Genomic DNA, 18,468 nt, shown 5'->3' on the forward strand with positions numbered 1-18,468 from the left:
CCTCCAACGTCATTTTAGAGAATTTGGCAGTACATCCAACCGGCCTCACAACAGCAGACCACGTGGAACCACACCAGCTCAGGACCTCCACATCGGGCTTCTTCACCTGTGGGATCGTCTGATGGGTGTGGGGTGTGGGGTGCTGAGGAGTATTTCTGTCTTTAATAAAGCCCTTTTGTGGGGAAAAACTCATTCTGATTGGCTGGGTCTGGCTCCCCAGTGGGTGGGCCTATGCCCTCCAAGGCCCACCCACGGCTGCACCCCTGCCCAGTCATGTGAAATCCATACATTAGAGCCTAATGCATTTACTCCAACACCATCATTAAGTTTGCCGATGACACAGCAGTGGTAGGCATGATCACCGACAATGACGAGACCTGGCCGTGTGGTGCCAGGACAACAACCTCTCCCTCAACGTGATCAAGACAAAGGAGATGATTGTGGCCTACAGGAAAAAGAGGACCCGAGCACGCCCCCATTCTCATTGACGGGGCTGTAGTGGAGCAGGTTGAGCGCTTCAAGTTCCTTGGTGTCCACATCATCAACAAACTCACATGGTCCAAGAACACCAAGACAGTCGCAAAGAGGGCACAACAACGCCTATTCCCCCTAAGGAAACTGAAAAAATGTGGCATGGGCCCTCAGATCCTCAAAAGGTTCTACAGCTGCACCATCGAGAGCATCCTGACTGGTTGCATCACTGCCTGGTATGGCAACTGCTTGGCCTCCGACTGCAAGGCACTACAGAAAGTAATGCGTACCGCCCAGTACATCACTGGGGCCAAGCTTCCTGCCAGCCAGGACCTCTATACCAGGGGGTGTCAGAGGATGGCCCTAAAAATTGTCAGAGACTGCTCTCTCTGCTACTGCACAGCAAGCGGTACCGAAGCGCCAAGTCTAGGTCCAAGAGGCTTCTAAACAGCTTCCACCCCCAAGCCATAAGATTCTTGAGCATCTAATCAAATGGCTAACCAGACTATTTGCACCCCCCCCCCCCCCCCCCCTCTTTTACACCACTGCTACTCTCTGTTGTTATCATCTATGCATAGTCACTTTAATAACTCTACCTACATGTACATATTACCTCGACTAACCGGTGCCCTCGCACATTGACTCTGTACCGGTACCCCCCTGTATATAGTCTTGCTATTGTTATTTTACTGCTGCTCTTTAATTACTTGTTACTTTTATTTCTTATTCTTTCTTTTTTAACTGCATTGTTGGTTAGGGGCTCATAAGTAAGCATTTTGTTGTATACGATGCATGTGACTAATACAATTTGATTTGATTTATTTAAATTGACCTTATATGAACTGGAACTCAGTAAAATCTTTGAAATTATTGCATGTTGCATTTATACTTTTGTTCAGTAGATCTAACATCGGAAACTTTAGCATAGCCAAAGAGTGTTGAATATAAAATAAAATGTCAAGTTTGGTCCCTATTCCGTTTGAAATGTCAAGCAGGCAAAATGTTTCAAAGAAGTTTTACTAAACTAAACGAGCTTCACCGAAATGTTGGTAACCAGTAGTGGAGGCTGCTGAGGGGAGAACGGCTCATAATAATGGCCGGAATGGAATGGTATCAAACACACCTTTTTTGGGGGGGGGGTTCATGTGTTTGATATCATTCCATTCCCTCCATTTCATTTCAGCCATTATTATGAGCCGTCCTCCCCTCAGCAGCCTCCACTGGTATCCAGTTTAATGTATTGCTCACTTCAACTAGGCTGGATGTGTCTATTCATAAAATATTATCACAAGTTATACCAATAATTCCAGGAAATGCGTTATAATTGTATAATATAGTTTTATCATTTCATCTTTGGTCTCTGTCTAGACATGGCTTCCTGCAGCAGTCTGCTGTCTGAAGAGCAGTTCCAGTGCTCTATCTATCTGGACGTGTTCACTGAGCCAGTCACCACTTCATGTGGACACAACTTCTGCAAGACCTGCATCGGAAAGTACTTGAATAGCAATTACGTGTGCCAGTGTCCACTGTGTAAAATTACTTTTGATAGGAGACCAGATCTGTGTCGATACTTTGATTTCTGAGATGGCCGCTCAGTTCAGGAAATCAGTTCAATGGAACGCTACCAGCAGCCCAGGCCAGCACCCTACTAAGTCTAGAGAAGTGGCCTGTGACGTCTGCACTGGGACGAAGCGCAAGGCACTACTTTCTTTCCTGGTGTGTCTAACCTCTTCCTGTGAGACTCACCTGCAGCCGCAGCCCTGAAGAGACACAAGCGGATCGACCCCGTGGAGAGGCTGGAAGACAGAATGTGTAAGAAGCATGACAGACTCCTGGAGATGTTCTGTAGGACTGACCAGGCGTATGTGTATCAGTTCTGCACTGAGACACACTACAAGGCTCACCACACCGTCCCTCTAGGAAGAGTATGGAGAAAGGAGGGCTCAGCTGGAAGCACAGGTGCAGAAGATGATTCAGGAGCGACAGCTGAAGGTTGAGGAGTACAAACACTCCGTAGAGCTCAGCAACAGAGACACAGAACTTGACATAGCAGACGGCGTGCAGGTGTTCACTGCTCTCGTGTGCTCCATTGCGAGAAGCCAGGCTAACTACATTTAGAATGTTAACGAGGAGAAGAAAAGTGCAGAGAGGTGGACTGGAGTGTGTATCGGAGAGCTGGAGCAGGAAATCACTGAGCTACAGAGGAGACGCACTGAGCTGGAGCAGCTCTCACACTGTGGACCACCTCCTACAGAACGTGTCATCCCTGCGCCCCCCCACACTCACCCAGGTCCAGGACTTGTCTGAGATCAGTTTTCACAGTGCTCTGTGTGGAAGGGGTGTGAAGAGAGGAGTGAGGAGCTCTTTGTCTCAGCTGGAGGAAAAGGTGAGGGGGGCTTTTTATGAGCTTGAGGAGAAATGTCTTAACTGAATGGGGAAGTTTCCTGATTTGATGCTGAAGAAGATGCAGTGTATGTGACTCTGGACCCTGATACAGCAAATCCCAGACTCTTCCTCTTTGAGGACGGCAAAACAAGTGAAAGATTAATTCACAACAAATAAACCTTTTCCTTATGAACTACAATATGATCCAGAGGTGGCACCACAGGTTCAAATGTATGTATTTTCTGGGGCCTGGAGTTCTCTTGATCTGGTGACCTGGTCAGGTAAAACTCCTATTCGTTGGCTATTCTGGAAAATAATTATTTTCAACTTTCATTTAGAACTGAAAATGAACCTGGTTTCAAAGTCCGGAAAGATACCATTTCAACATCCTGGAAAATATGTACTCTGAAAAAAATATATAATCGCAACATGTAAAGTATTGGTCCCATGTTTCATGAGCTGAAATAAAATATCCCAGAAATGTTCCATTTGCACAAAAGGCTTATTTCTCTCGAATTTTGTGTGCACATTTTTTTACATCCCTGTTTGTGCGTGTTTTCCCCTTTGCCAAGATAATCCATCCACCTGACAGGTGTGGCATATCAAGAATCTGGTTAAACAGCATGATCATTACACAGGTGCACCTTGTGCTGGGGACAATAAAAGGCTCTAAAATGTGACGTTTTGTCACACAACATAATACCACAGATGTCTCAAATTTTGAGGGAGTGTGCAATTGGCATGCCGACTGCCACCAGAGCTGTTGCCAGAGAAATGTAATGTTAATTTCTCTACGATAAGCCGCCTCCAACGTTGTTTTAGAGAATTTGGCAGTACGTGCAATTTCACTGCACAGAGATACCGTGACGAGATCCTGAGACACATTGTCATGCCATTAATTCACCGCCATCACCTCATGTTTCAGTATGATAATGCACGGCTCCATGTCTCAAGGATCTGTACACAATTCCTGGAATCTGAAGTCGTCCCAGTACTTTCATGGCCTGCATACTCACCAGACATGTTAACAATTGAGCATGTTTGGGATGCTCTGAGTCGACGTGTATGACAGCGTGTTCTAATTCCAGCAACTTCGCACAGCAACCCCCAAGTGACGAAAAGCATTCCACAGGGATGCTGGTCCATGTTGACTCCAATGTTTCCCACAGTTATGTCAAGTTGGCTGGATGTCCTTTGGATGGTGGACAATTCTTGCATTCTTGATGCACACTGGAAACTGTTGAGTGTGGAAAAACCTAGAAGCGTTGCAGGTTTTGACACAAACCGGTGTCACCTGGCACCTACTACCATACCCTGTTCACCATCTAAATGATACACATACACAATCCATGTCTCAATTGTCTCAAGGCTTAAAAATCCTTCTATAACCTGTCTCCTCCCCTTCCTCTACACTAATTGAACTGGATTTAACAAGTGACATCTATAAGGGATCATAGCTTTCACCTAGATTCACCTGGTCAGTCTATGTCATGGAAAGAACATTGTTCATAATGTTTTGTACACTCAGTGTATTTATCACAGAACAACCAAGAAATGAAGAGTGACATCAAGGCTGTCATTTAGGGCTTTTATGTAGCTCTGCAATGATATTATTTAAAGACAGGACAGGAACACATCAGTCTTCAATGCACAAGTTGTTCTTTCTTGCTCAGTATTTTCAAGGACTGAGAAGAAAGGGGGCTACGAGTAGTAACAGGGTGCTAGCAGTGATGTAAGCACCCAGATGAAATAAAATACATTCAATGAACTAAAAACAGAAGATGGTATCTTCCAGCTACTGTAGCTGCCTCCTAAACATCAATAGGCACTACTAGTAGCGCAACAAATGAAAATATAAACCAAAAGTTAAGTTCCTGGAGATAATAGCAATCTGATTCCCCCTCCTGTCTGAACTGGGCTTGGGCCACTGACCATTAACCTAGATGTTCTGTTCTGCCTTGTGTACTGTTCCAGTAATTTGAAGTTTGATGGAATAACCATTGTAACTCTCCTACAACAGTCAAATTTGCAGCAGCATTATTTTACAACCAGAGATGCAGATATGAGTAAGAAGTCCAGTATCTCTGGAGCATTAGCCTACCTCACTTCTAGCCTTAACAATCTATTGAAAACAAAAACATTTTTGTCATTTTGATGTATATTCCTATTACTATGAAGCTGTTGCACCTGAAGCATGTATATTTACCTTTAAGATGCGTGTGATCTTGTTTTATTGCCTTAATACGTTTCTATTGATGTCACCCAGTTGGGTATTCTCAATATTATCTTACTATAAGGATGTTGTGATATGTAAGTTTGGAGTTGTGCAATCTTACGCAATTTTATTGCATTACTAGCTGTTGATAAAATAGGTATTTATGTCGGCCCAACTCGCGGGGGCAAGAAGACGGACGCACAGGTCTATTGAAAACAGCGCACGCCACGGAGGAGACGGGAACAGAGAGGAGGGTGCATAAGCTACACTAAATACTTTCCCTTTAAACAGGGGACACGGCGGCGGGGGATAGATAGAGAGGGGAGAGGAGAAGAGATTTAAAAAAAATAAAAGGAAGAAAGACAGCGAGGGTGGGAGGGAGAGAGAAATAGAAAAAAAAAAGAAAGATGTCGTCCTCTCGTTTGAAAAGCCGAGGCGAAGCTTTGGATTGCGGCCGATCGGGAACTCTCTAGTTAGGGACACGATTTTACGCAACACCGAGGCTTTGGAATCCACCACCGCTTTGGCCTCTCGGAGCTATCGAAATAAATGACTCTTCGTCCACGTATTTACAAACAACTGCGGACTTATTATTATTACTTTTTATATATTTTTCGTTATTTGTAATAACCAAATTCTGCATGGATTTGAGAATAGGATTTCTTCTTAGGCTATAATATAAATATACAATGTAAATTGCATTGTAAATGCATCATTAAAAGCATGCATCAACCATTTTGTCGCATTTTAGTTATAATATCATGTTGCATCCTTTCGTCCCACACCATATAACAACATTTTAGTTGAACATTATCATTACTGTGATATAATATTGTCATATGGCTGACAGCCTTTCAAAATTGATCATTCATCTTCAATAATAATTTATGCTATTGAATGCACCGCGATTTAAACTTTCACACAGAGATATTCACCTTTGATATCTGAAACTGCAGAGAGGAATTAGGTAGACTGCAGACATTATAGCAGGTGGAGTGATTCATCAGTTGGCCCCAGCCTATGGTTGGTTGGCCACCAAGTCTCAGGCGGATATATATTTCTAGTTTTGACTCTTGGACTAAAAGTATCTGACATCATCCTGCTTCAAAATGGATTCTTCTTGGAGTAACTTTCTGTTTCAGGTAAGTTTGTGTGTGTGTCTGAGAAAGAAAGATATAAATTGTGTTTATTGTCTCATCAGAGTGCTATGGATGCAGGATCCTGGGATCATACACATGCTTATTATGTTTGTGATGTCACATAAGTCTTAAGCTGACAATTTGCCAACTGTGCCCCTTACAGATTTGTTGTAGTATTGATTATGAGGGCAAGAGTGAGAGCTTGTGTGTGTTCTGATTGGGGTCAAAGGTGGCATGATCCCCCAATGATGTGTATTTCAAGCCTCAGCAGCTAATTCCTGCTCTCGTTTCCCCAGACTCCGCCCTCACAGACCCAGTCTGAGACAGCCCTCCGATCAGAGCTGCTTCCGGACATGACTGGCTCCGCCCAGAACCCCCCTACAGAGCACATAGCCCCGCCCCCATCCACAGTGGACACAGCCGCCCTGAATGAAGAGCCTTTACCTGGTGAGCATGCAGGTTCTATATCCCAAAAGGCACCCTATTCCTTATATAGTACACTACTTTTGACCAGCAGCCATACGGCTCGGGTCAAAAGTAGCGCACTGTGCATGGAATAGGGTGGCGGTTGCCATTTGAGATACAGCCAGGATCAGGTACAATTTACTCAATTGATCAATTCTACACAGTCTATAATGATAATATTAGGATAATAAAATATGCCATTTATAAGACACTTTTAATCAAAGCGACACACATACATTTTTGTATGCGTGGTCCCAGCGGATATCGAATCCTGGCATTGCAAGCGTCATGCTCTACTGACTGAGACACGGAGGACCACTATGTTTATTCAATATTATTCTAATTCAATAAACACATATGGAATCCACAATAAACTACTGGATAGGAGAGGAGTGAAGGGGCAGAGAGAGTTTTTCTTGTTGTCAAGAGTCAATGCTGCTGCAGACTCAGCGGAAGCACCTTGATGTCCTCTCTTTACATATCAAAGCTGAAAACACGCACATACAATCTGATATCTCATCAGCCCCACCCTGAACCATGGGATTTCTTACCTCAGGAAATAATGTCCTTTTCACACTCCCTGTGTCTGTTGCATATGTTTGTGACAGACAGAGGGGGGTAGAGAGGGAGGTAGAGAGAGAGAGAGAGAGGGAGAGAGAGAGAAGGACTAAAGAGAGAGGTTGTGAGAGAGATGAAAAGACAAAGAAGAGAGAGAGAGAGAGAGAGAGAGAGAGGAGGACTAAAGAGAGAGGTTGTGAGAGAGATGAAAAGACAAAGAAATTTAATAAAAAAATAATGAGTGAATCGTCTACATCTGTGATGGTGAGAGCAGTGCAACAATGCTACATCACAGTTTCTGCCCAGCACGCACATAATGTTCTGAGAACCATACACTACCGTTCAAAAGTTTGGGGTCACTTAGAAATGTCCTTGTTTTTTAAATAAAAGTACATTTTTTACCCATTAAAATAACATAAAATTGACCAGAAATACAGTGTAGACATTGTTAATGTTGTAAATGACTATTGTAGCTGGAAACGGCAGATTTTTTAATGGATATCTATATAGGCATACAGAGGCCCATTATCAGCAACCATCACTCCTTTGTTCCAATGGCATGTTGTGTTAGCTAATCCAAGTTCATTATTTTAAAAGGCTAATTGATCATTAGAAAACCCATTTGCAATTATGTTAGCACAGCTGAAAACTGTTGTTCTGATTAAAGAAGCAATAAAACGGGCTTTCTTTGGACTAGTTGAGTATCTGGAGCATCAGCATTTGTGTGTTTGATTACAGGCTCAAAAATGTCCAGAAACAAAGAACTTTCTTCTGAAACTTGTCAGTCTATTCTTGTTCTGAGAAATGAAGGCTATTCCATGCAATAAATTGCCAAGAAACTGAAGATCTCGTACAACGCTGTGTACTACTCCCTTCACAGAAAAACGCAAACTGTCTCTAACCAGAATAGAAAGAGGAGTGGGAGGCCCCGGTGCACAACTGAGCAAGAGGACAAGTACATTAGAGTGTCTAGTTTGAGAAACAGACACCTCACAAGTCCTCAACTGGCAGCTTCATTTAAGTAGTACCCGCAAAACACCAGTCTCAACGTCAACAGTGAAGAGACGACTCCGGGATGCTGGCCTTCTAGGCAGAGTTGCAAAGAAAAAGCCATATCTCAGACTGACCAATACAAATAAAAGATTAAGATGGGCAAAAAAACACAGACACTGGACAGAGGAACTCTGCCTAGAAGGCCAGAATCCCATTCATTATTGGTTTTGGGTGTGTTATGCCAAGGCCAGAGTGACAACTAACAGGACGGTTGACCCCCAGGGCCAGGACTGAGCAGTCCAGCACCTAGGGATTGCCTAAATAGGTATCTCCCCTGACGTGGGCATGTTTTCAATACCGACTCCTTTTGTCATACTGTATTCCATATAAGGCATGCAGACCTTATGAAAGTTGCCCAGTATATACCTTTAATCTTGGATGGCAACAACAACTGCCTGAGTTACACCAGGAATGCACAATCCCTCCATCAGTGCTCAGACTGTCCGCAATAGGCTGAGAGAGGCTGCACTGAGGGCTTGTAGGCCTGTTGTAAGGCAGGTCCTCACCAGACATCACCGGCAACAACGTCGCCTATGGGCACAAACCCACCGTCGCTGGACCAGACAGGACTGGCAAAAAGTGCTCTTCACTGACGAGTCGCGGTTTTGTCTCACCAGGGGTGATGGTCGGATTCGCGTTTATCGTCGAAGGAATGAGCGTTACACAGAGGCCTGTACTCTGGAGCGGGATCGATTTGGAGGTGGAGGGTCCGTCATGGTCTGGGGCGGTGATTCACAGCATCATCAGAATGAGCTTGTTGTCATTGCAGGCAATCTCAACGCTGTGTGTTACAGAGAAGACATCCTCCTCCCTCATGTGGTACCTTTCCTGCAGACAATGCCACCAGCCATACTGCTCGTTCTGTGCGTGATTTCCTGCAAGACAGGAATGTCAGTGTTCTGCCATGGCCAGCAAAGAGCCCGGATCTCAATCCCATTGAGCAGGTCTGAGACCTGTTTCATCGGAGGGTGAGGGCTAGGGCCATTCCCCCCAGAAATGTCCGGGAACTTGCAGGTGCTTTGGTGGAAAAGTGGGGTAACATCTCACAGCAAGAACGGGCAAATCTGGTGCAGTCCATGAGGAGGAGATGCACTGCAGTACTTAATGCAACAGGTGGCCACACCAGATACTGACTGTTACTTTTGATTTTGATCCCCCTTTTTTCAGGAACACATTATTATTCAATTTCTGTTAGTCACATGTCTGTGGAACTTGTTCAGTTTATGTGTCAGTTGTTGAATCTTATGTTCATACAAATATTTACACATGTTAAGTTTGCTGAAAATAAACGCAGTTGACAGTGAGAGGATGTTTCTTTTTTTGCTGAGTTTAGTACGTTCTATGGACGGTCTTAAACTGCAGTAATTTATGTCTAAGATTATATGAACATGACTGGGCATTCAATCATATTTGTATCCATGCATGATCATCAATATCTTTTACCAGGTCTTCCTCACATTGTTGTTTTACATGCTTTGTGTCATCGGGAAAAGCCTATTTTAACCCTTGTTACAGTTTGGAAATGAACTTTGGAGGTATGTCAGACTGCCTTAAAATAGTTTCAATCTTTGAAGTATCTGGCTTGTCCATTGTTTGCTGCACAGAGAGAATAAAGTGTATCGGCTAAAATTCACCTCGCTCTGTCACAGACTGGTCTTCCATGGCTGCCTGACCCTGCTGAGACCCATCACCATCTGGTCCTCCTAAAATGAGGCATGACAAAGAATTACCTTGGTGTACATTTATACATTTTATTATCCAAGAATAGAATCAGTGGTTCAATAGTTGAAATGACCATTATTCCCAGATCCCAGACAGAAGCTTTAAGCTTAACATGTTGTCCTGTAGCTACTGTAGGTCTACCCAGCAACTCAAGATGGAAATTCCCTGATGTTGTGAATATACTGCAAAATTCACCTGAGCTCCGTAGACTGGTCTTTCCTGGCTGTCTGACCCTGCTTTGTGTGTTATGGGGCTCCTGAGTGGCGCCCCCGAGTGGCGCAGCTCTTGCATTTCAGTGCAAGAGGTGTCACTGCAGTCCCTGGTTCAAATCCAGGGTGCGTCACATCCGGCCGTGATTGGGAGTCCCATAGGGCGGCGCACAATTGGCCCAGTGTCGTCAGTGTTTGGCCGGGGTAGGCCGTCATTGTAAATAGGAATATGTTCTTAACTGACTTGCCTAGTTAAATACAAATAAAATTAAACTGTCGCCATCTGATCCTGCTAAGACATGATGATCATAGTGTTGTGTACTGACGGTGCACCATGACAGTGAAGCCTGTAGAGCTGTTTATTACTGTGTCAGTTTTAAAAATAGGGAATTAGTTAGGGAAACTGACAAATCAATAACATTACATTGCTATACTGACTCTAATAAAAAGTCACATTCCACAACAACAAAAAACATCAGAGTTATCAGTCTTCAATCGTTTGGCCGCTGGTTTCATCGTTTGATTCAGGTCTAATGTGAATGAGGCATAAATAATACCTACTTTTGGCCAGCTCTCTCTTTGATGGTACATCAACTGGTGAAAGCTAGCTAAGTTAATTTACTTCTGTTGAAATGGGACAAAAGGGCTACAGAACATTTCCATACAAACAGCTGTTAGATATTAATTAATGCCACCTCATATCGCTATCTGACAGATAGCTACAGGCTAGAGGTGAACTGACTGTGGTAGCTACTAGCTAACTAATTCATTCACCTCAGTCAAGAGGGTATAAAACATTAGCTAAAGTTACATATCAGTTACACTACTAGCTCAGCACTGGGAACACTCATTTTTTTCTTCTATTAAGTTAAACAGCAGTTACCTTTCCAGCTACATCAGTCAACTAAAGAGTAGCCAGTTTCTGCTTTGCTTGCTTTTACAACTCAGAGAAAGAGCTCAACACATACACACTGAGAGCAGCTGCCTCTGTTCAACGCTCCTGTGCTGGTTCAGCCAGTTTTCAAAAGTGTTGCCTTCACACAGCCTATCCACCCGCTCTCTGGTGTCCGTGTGGTCCTAAATCCAGCTGTCTGAAACCTCCAAACAGCCTACCCGACCGTTCTAAAGCGTCTGCATGGTCCTAAACATACCGACGCCGTTTTTGGTATCACAGTGCAATGATAAAACTAGGGGGGGACAAAAATGCAATTTCTCTCGGTGAAAGTTGTGCCCCTGACTTTAACAGAACGTTTACTAAAAGTTCAAACATAGTTACATTTAATTACAAATTTGGTAATGTTCTCCAACTGGTTTGACTTTGAGAATGTTCTCAAATAGTTCAGAGAAGGTTAAGAAACACATTCTTCTGTGGGAATTTCAGTACTTCAGCATAACGTTTGTTACAGGTTTCCTCATGGTTCTATTTGAAGTCATGTTCTCACATTGTCCCAAGAACGTTAAGAAACAACGTTCTTCTGTGGGAATTTCAGTACTTCAGCATAACGTTTGCTACAGGTTTCCTCATGGTTCTATTTAAAGTAATGTTCTCAAATTGTTCCGAGAATGTTAAGAAAACGTTCCATAAAAAAAACACAAGAAAACTTTAGTAACGTCCAGAGAACGTTCTAAGAATGTTATTTAAAAACATATACGTTCCGTTCTCAGAATAAACAAAACTCTTTCTATCCTCTTATCTTATTGAGTGTGTTGGCTGCACCAACTAATTGGCCACACCTGATCTTAATGAGTGCTTGTTTCCTTTGAAATGGGGTCTGTTTGAAAAGACAAAAATGTGAAAAAAATTGCCGTTCTAGTTCATCCTGGTGGCGCAGTGGACTAATTCTATAGATAGAGAACAGAAGATCATAGGTTTAAACCTCACTGACGTTGTGCCACAATCAAAAATAAATGTGTTTGCATGTTTAATGCCTAAGCAAATTTACTTCCATGTGTCCTATCTATGCTTGGATTTCAAAACAGTTAACCCAAACTAAGTTAGCAGTGTTATTAAAAGTTTTACAGAAACATGTTCTCAGAACATTATTTAATTACCATCAAATTACCTATAATTTCCCTTCTCAGAACGTTAATAAAATCTTCCAGGAAAACTCTCAGGAAACCATAGTAAAATGTTCTGAGAACCTCCCTGCAATATAAAAATTAACGTTCACAGAACAGGCAAAATGTTCACTTCTGTTCTCAAAACATTTAGAAATTTTTACGTTTTACCGGTCAGGGGTCAAGAAACGTATGGCTTCATTCCCAGAACCAATGGGAAATCAAAAACGTACATTCCCACAACTTCCAAGGAACCAAATGTGCTAGCTGGGTGGTCATTCACCAGATGCTTTCATCCTAAACAACTTACAGTATACAAATGTAGAGGGACCCAATAAGCTTACTTTTTCAGTATGTGGGGCCCATGTAGGAATCCAACCCACAAACTCTACCCGTAGTTCCCTTTCAGGAGTTACGTTCTCTCACACTTTTGTTTTCCCGCTTTCCCTTTCCCCTCTATCTTTCTCTCTCTCTTTATTTTCCATCTCTCCTTTAGAGAAGGCCGTCTCCAAGCCTGGCCGGCCGACACACATCTGCGCCACATGTAACAAGCAGTTTAAGAACAACTACAACCTCCGGCGCCATCAGTCGGTGCACACTGGCATCAAAATGAAGGACAGAGCAGCCAGAGAGAGGGAGGACGGGAGCAAGGGAGGAGGAGGGGGGCGGCAAACAATCCCTCTCTCCCTCCTCCACCTCTCTCTGCCCTCTCATCCTCCTCCCGCAGAATCCCTCCCCCATCCCTCCCCACATGGAAACCAGGAGGGCCAACCTGTTGCGGTGTCCATCGCCCCAGCGACCGTCACCATGGCTGCGCCCCAGGTGCTCCAAGCTGCAGTTGTGGTTGCCGGGACAATGGTACAGGTTGGTTGGTGCCTGTTTTCTCATAATTATTGAAGAATCATTTGCTGCTCCCTATGCCGTTCTCGCTCTCTCCTCGCCTACTTTATTGTGCAATGTAGCCAGAGTAGCTATACTTAACCAACAGCCAGCAATAGCCAACTGTCACTTTCTTCTCATCCAACGTAGAACCAGAACCAAGGGCCTCAACCCTACCCCAACCCTAGCCCCAACCAGGTGAGGAAGAACCATGCATGTGAGGCCTGTGGGAAGGCCTTCCGAGATGTGTACCACCTGAACCGCCACCGGCTTTCCCACTCGGACGAAAAGCCCTACCACTGCCCAATCTGCCAGCAGCGCTTCAAGAGGAAAGACCGCATGAGCTACCATGTACGCTCACACCAAGGAGGGGTGGAGAAACCTTACATCTGCCCCCACTGCGCCAAGGGATTCTCACGGTGAGAAGGGGGATGACTGGGTGGGGGGGGGGGGGGGGGGGGGGGGGGGTTCAATTGTGAAACAAGTATACACACATGCACATACAGTACCAGTCAAAAGTTTGGACACACCTACTCATTCCAGGATTTTCTTTCTTTTTTCTATTTTCTACATTGTAGAATAATAGTGAAGACATCAAAACTATGAAATAACACATATGGAATCATGTAGTCACTAAATAAGTGTTAAACAATATATTTATATTTGAGATTCTTCAAAGTAGCCACCCTCTGCCTTGTTGACAGCTTTGCACACTTGGCATTCTCTCAACCGCTTCATGAGGTAGTCACCTGGAAAGCATTTCAATTAACAGGTGTGCCTCGTTAAAGGTTAATTTGAGCCAATCAGCTGTGTTGTGACAACGTAGGGGTGGTATACAGAAGATAGCCCTATTTGGTAAAAGACCAAGTCCATATTATGGCAGGAAACAACAGTCCATCATTACTTTAAGACAGGTCAATCAATCCGGAAAATTTCAAGAACTTTGAACATTTCTTCAAGTGCAGTCGCAAAAACCATCAAACGCTATGATAAACTGGCTCTCATAAGGACCGCCACAGGAAAGGAAGACCCAGAGTTACCTCTGCTGCAGAGAATGAGTTCATTAGAGTTACCAGCGTCAGAAATTGCAGCCCAAATAAATGCTTTACAGAGTTCAAGTAACAGACACATCTCAACATCAACTGTTCAGAGGAGACTGCGTGAATCAGGCTTTCATGGTCGAATTGCTGCAAAGAAAGCACTACTAAAAGACACCAATAAGAAGAAGAGACTTGCTAGCAATGGACATTAAACCAGTGGAAATCTGTAATTTGGTCTGATGAGATTTTTGGTTCCAACCGCCGTGTCTTTGTGAGATGCAGAGTAGGTGAACGGATGATCTCCGCATGTGTGGTTCCCACCGTAAATCAAATCAAATGTATTTATATAGCCCTTCTTACATCAGCTGATATATCAAAGTGCTGTACAGAAACCCAGCCTAAAACCCAAAACAGCAAGCAATGCAGGTGTAGAAGCAAGGTGGCTAGGAAAAACTCCCTAGAAAGGCCAAAACCTAGGAAGAAACCTAGAGAGGAACCAGGCTATGAGGGGTGGCCAGTCCTCTTCTGGCTGTGCCGGGTGGAGATTATAACAGAACATGGCCAAGATGTTAAAATGTTCATAAATGACCAGCATGGTCAACTAATAATAATCACAGTAGTTGTCGAGGGTGCAACAAGTCAGCACCTCAGGAGTAAATGTCAGTTGGCTTTTCACAGCCGATCATTGAGAGTATCTCTACCGCTCCTGCTGTCTCTAGAGAGTTGAAAACAGCAGGTCTGGGACAGGTAGCACGTCCGGTGAACAGGTCAGGGTTCCATAGCCGCAGGCAGAACAGTTGAAACTGGAGCAGCAGCACGGCCAGGTGGACTGGGGACAGCAAGGAGTCATCATGCCAGGTAGTCCTGAGGCATGGTCCTAGGGCTCAGGTCCTCCGAGAGAGAGAAAGAAAAAGAGAAAGAGAGAATTAGAGAGAGCATACTTAAATTCACACAGGACACCGGATAAGACAGGAGAAATACTCCAGATATAACAGACTGACCCTAGCCCCCCGACACATAAACTACTGCAGCATAAATACTGGAGGCTGAGACAGGAGGGGTCAGGAGACACTGTGGCCCCATATGATGATACCCCCGGACAGGGCCAAACAGGTAGGATATAACTCCACTCACTTTGCCAAAGCACAGCCCCCACATCACTAGAGGGATATCTTCAACCACCAACTTACCATCCTGAGACAAGGCCGAGTATAGCCCACGAAGATCTCCGCCACGGCACAACCCAAGGGGGGGCGCCAACCCAGACAGGAAGACTACGTCAGTGACTCAACCCACTCAAGTGGGACGGCATGGAAGAGCACCAGTAAGCCAGTGACTCAGCCCCTGTAATAGGGTTAGAGGCAGAAAATCCCAGTGGAGAGAGGGGAACCGGCCAGGCAGAGACAGCAAGAGCGGTTCGTTGCTCCAGAGCCTTTCCATTCACCTTCACACTCCTCGGCCAGACTACACTCAATCATATGACCTACTGAAGAGATGAGTCTTCAGTAAAGACTTAAAGGTTGAGACCGAGTCTGCGTCTCTCACATGGGTAGGCAGACCATTCCATAAAAATGGAGCTCTATAGGAGAAAGCCCTGCCTCCAGCTGTTTGCTTAGACATTCTAGGGACAATTAGGAGGCCTGCGTCTTGTGACCATAGCGTACGTGTAGGTATGTACGGCAGGACCAAATCGGAAAGATAGGTAGGAGCAAGCCCATGTAATGCTTTGTAGGTTAGCAGTAAAACCTTGAAATCAGCCCTTGTCTTAACAGGAAGCCAGTGTAGGGAGGCTAGCACTGGAGTAATATGATACAATTTTGGGGTTCTAGTCAGGATTCTAGCAGCCGTATTTAGCACTAACTGAAGTTTATTTAGTGCCTTATCCGGGTAGCCGGAAAGTAGAGCATTGCAGTAGTCTAACCTAGAAGTAACAAAAGCATGGAATAATTTTTCTGTATCATTTTTGGACAGAAAGTTTCTGATTTTTGCAATATTATGTAGATGGAAAAAAGCTGTCCTTGAAACAGTCTTGATATGTTCGTCAAAAGAGAGACCAGGGTAAAGCATGGAGGAGGAGGTGTGATGGTGTGGGGGTGCTTTGCATTTAGAATTCAAGGCACACTTAACCAGCATGGCTACCACAGCATTCTGCAGCGATACGCCATCCCATCTGGTTTGCGCTTAGTGGGAACATCATTTGTTTTTTAACAGAACCATGACCCAAAACACACCTCCAGGCTGTGTAAGGGCTATTTAACCAAGAAGGAGAGTGATGGAGTGCTGCATCAGATGATCTGGCCTCTACTATCACCTGACCTCAACCCAATTGAGATGGTTTGGGATGAGTTGGACTGCAGAATGAAGGAAAAGCACCCAACAAGTGCTCAGCATATGTGGGAACTCCTTCAAGACTGTTGGAAAAGCATTCCTGGTGAAGCTGGTTGAGAGAATACCAAGAGTGTGCAAAGCTGTCATTAAGGCAAAGGGTGGCTACTTTGTAGAATCTCATATAAAATATATTTAGATTTTTTGCTTACTACATGATTCCATATGTGTTATTTCATAGTTTTGATGTCTTCACTATTATTCTACAATGTAGAAAATAGTAAAAATAAAGAAAAACCCTTGAATGAGTAGGTGTGTCCAAACTTTTGACTGGTACTTTATATGTACATGCCCACATTTGTGAAATTAGTCTGGAGTTCTAATAGAATTCAGTTCTAACTGACGTCTGTTGTGCAAGGGTAGCTCTATCGACGAGAAATTACCGATAAGACACAGATAAGACACATGTGGGGTTTTAATCCTTTCTCTTGTCTGTTCCAGACCCGACCACCTCAACAGTCACGTCAGACAGGTGCACTCCACTGAGAGACCCTTCAAGTGCCCGGTAATCCTCTTCTTTCTAACTCACTTTAACTCTTTCACTCTCTCTTTTCTACTCTCTGCATGTATTATTGACCCCCGCAATGAATCTGTCTCGGTCCATTTGTCATAGTTAATAAGTCACTTGCGATATCTCAGATGGGTCTTGCCATAAAGATCAGTCATTTACAAAATTACAATGATTGGCCAGATGGTGGCGCTATAACAAGCGATTAAAACTTTGAAAGGTCATGCCCCTCAACCAAGTCTTTACATTCGGTACATAGGTCCCGGCTCACAAGGAACACATTTTACTCAGGGACGCATAAGGTCCGTCATGATGGATTTTACGCTATTTTGGATTTTGTGAAAAACACTACTACTCTGGCACTGAATGACCGATCTGCACGAAACTGCATCATTCGTGGGGGACAACATTTTAACTCTTGCCTTGTTCTTTCTCCCTATTTTCAAACTTGTTTCCTGTCGTATGTCCCTTGCTTCTCTGTATACACTGTATGAATTTTTAGAGGCAATTTAATGACATTGACCTGCCTAGCTTCTAAAATATAATGGCGAAGAAAAATGTCAAAATGTCCAAGATTCAACAATGGTTTGTGTGTGTGTGCGGGCGCGTGTGCTACACAGACCTGCACGTCTGCCTTCGCCACTCGGGACCGTCTCCGTGCCCACCTGATTCGACATGAGGAGAAAGTGCCGTGTCACATCTGTGGCAAGCTCCTCTCTGCCGCCTACATCACCGATCATATGAGGGTCCACAACCAATCACAGCACCACGCCTGCCACCTGTGCAACCGCAGTGAGTGGACTTCCATGTTCTTTTTTACATTTGTGAAAGGAGAGGAGAATACCTGTGTAACGGAGGTGGTTACACAGGTATCCCTCTCTCATTCCTCATCTCTCATATGTCCTCTTTTGTTCCTCATCTTTTGTTCCTCGCCTTTTCTTATTTCTCAATGCTCTCCCTCCCTCTCTCTCCCGCTCTCTTCCTCCCTCTCCCTCTCGTCTCCCTCCAGGCTTCACCACCCTCACCTATCTGCGCGTCCACGCTCAGAAACACCACGGCCAGGAGTGGAAGGAGAGCGGCGGGACGCGGGGCATGTTCGGCGGGGCCGGTGCCGGCGGGGTGCTGCTGTGCCAACTGTGTGGGGTGCAGTGCAAGACACCCACCCAGCTCCAGGGCCACATGGGCACCCACGCCGTCACCCAGGTCCAGGGCGCCCCCAGCCCCAGCAGTAGCCCCGCGGGGACCGGTACCATGGCTGTAGCCGTGTCTCTGTCAGGCAGCTCAACCGTGGGCCTGCTGGTCACTGACTGCTCCAGCATCGCCACCCAGCCTCTCAGCTAGCAGCCAGGCCCATTGGAGAGAGGGAGGGGGAAGGGGGGGA

At 44.6% G+C, this 18,468-nt stretch overlaps 1 protein-coding gene across 1 annotated transcript; it reads left to right on the plus strand.

The window, feature by feature from the left end:
* The first annotated feature begins 5,381 nt into the window (after nt 1–5,381).
* LOC120033025 (myc-associated zinc finger protein-like) lies at nt 5,382–18,449 on the plus strand. The gene is made up of 7 exons (XM_038979315.1): nt 5,382–6,213; nt 6,507–6,657; nt 12,772–13,139; nt 13,305–13,573; nt 17,021–17,084; nt 17,708–17,879; nt 18,097–18,449. Exons 1-7 carry the CDS (start codon nt 6,181–6,183, stop codon nt 18,426–18,428), a joined length of 1,389 nt encoding a protein of 462 aa, XP_038835243.1. The 5' UTR covers nt 5,382–6,180; the 3' UTR covers nt 18,429–18,449.
* The last annotated feature ends 19 nt before the right edge of the window (nt 18,450–18,468 follow it).

The sequence above is a fragment of the Salvelinus namaycush genome, chromosome 3 (genome assembly GCF_016432855.1).
Source record: "Salvelinus namaycush isolate Seneca chromosome 3, SaNama_1.0, whole genome shotgun sequence".
NCBI classification, from domain to species: Eukaryota; Metazoa; Chordata; class Actinopteri; order Salmoniformes; family Salmonidae; genus Salvelinus; species Salvelinus namaycush.

Excerpts from the sequence above, each read along its gene's own strand:
- LOC120033025 (XM_038979315.1), top strand. The coding sequence starts at position 6,181 with ATGGATTCTTCTTGGAGTAACTTTCTGTTTCAG. Across the intron at positions 17,085-17,707 it reads AGAGACCCTTCAAGTGCCCG|ACCTGCACGTCTGCCTTCGC; the intron begins GTAATCCTCTTC and ends TGTGCTACACAG. Across the intron at positions 17,880-18,096 it reads CTGCCACCTGTGCAACCGCA|GCTTCACCACCCTCACCTAT; the intron begins GTGAGTGGACTT and ends GTCTCCCTCCAG.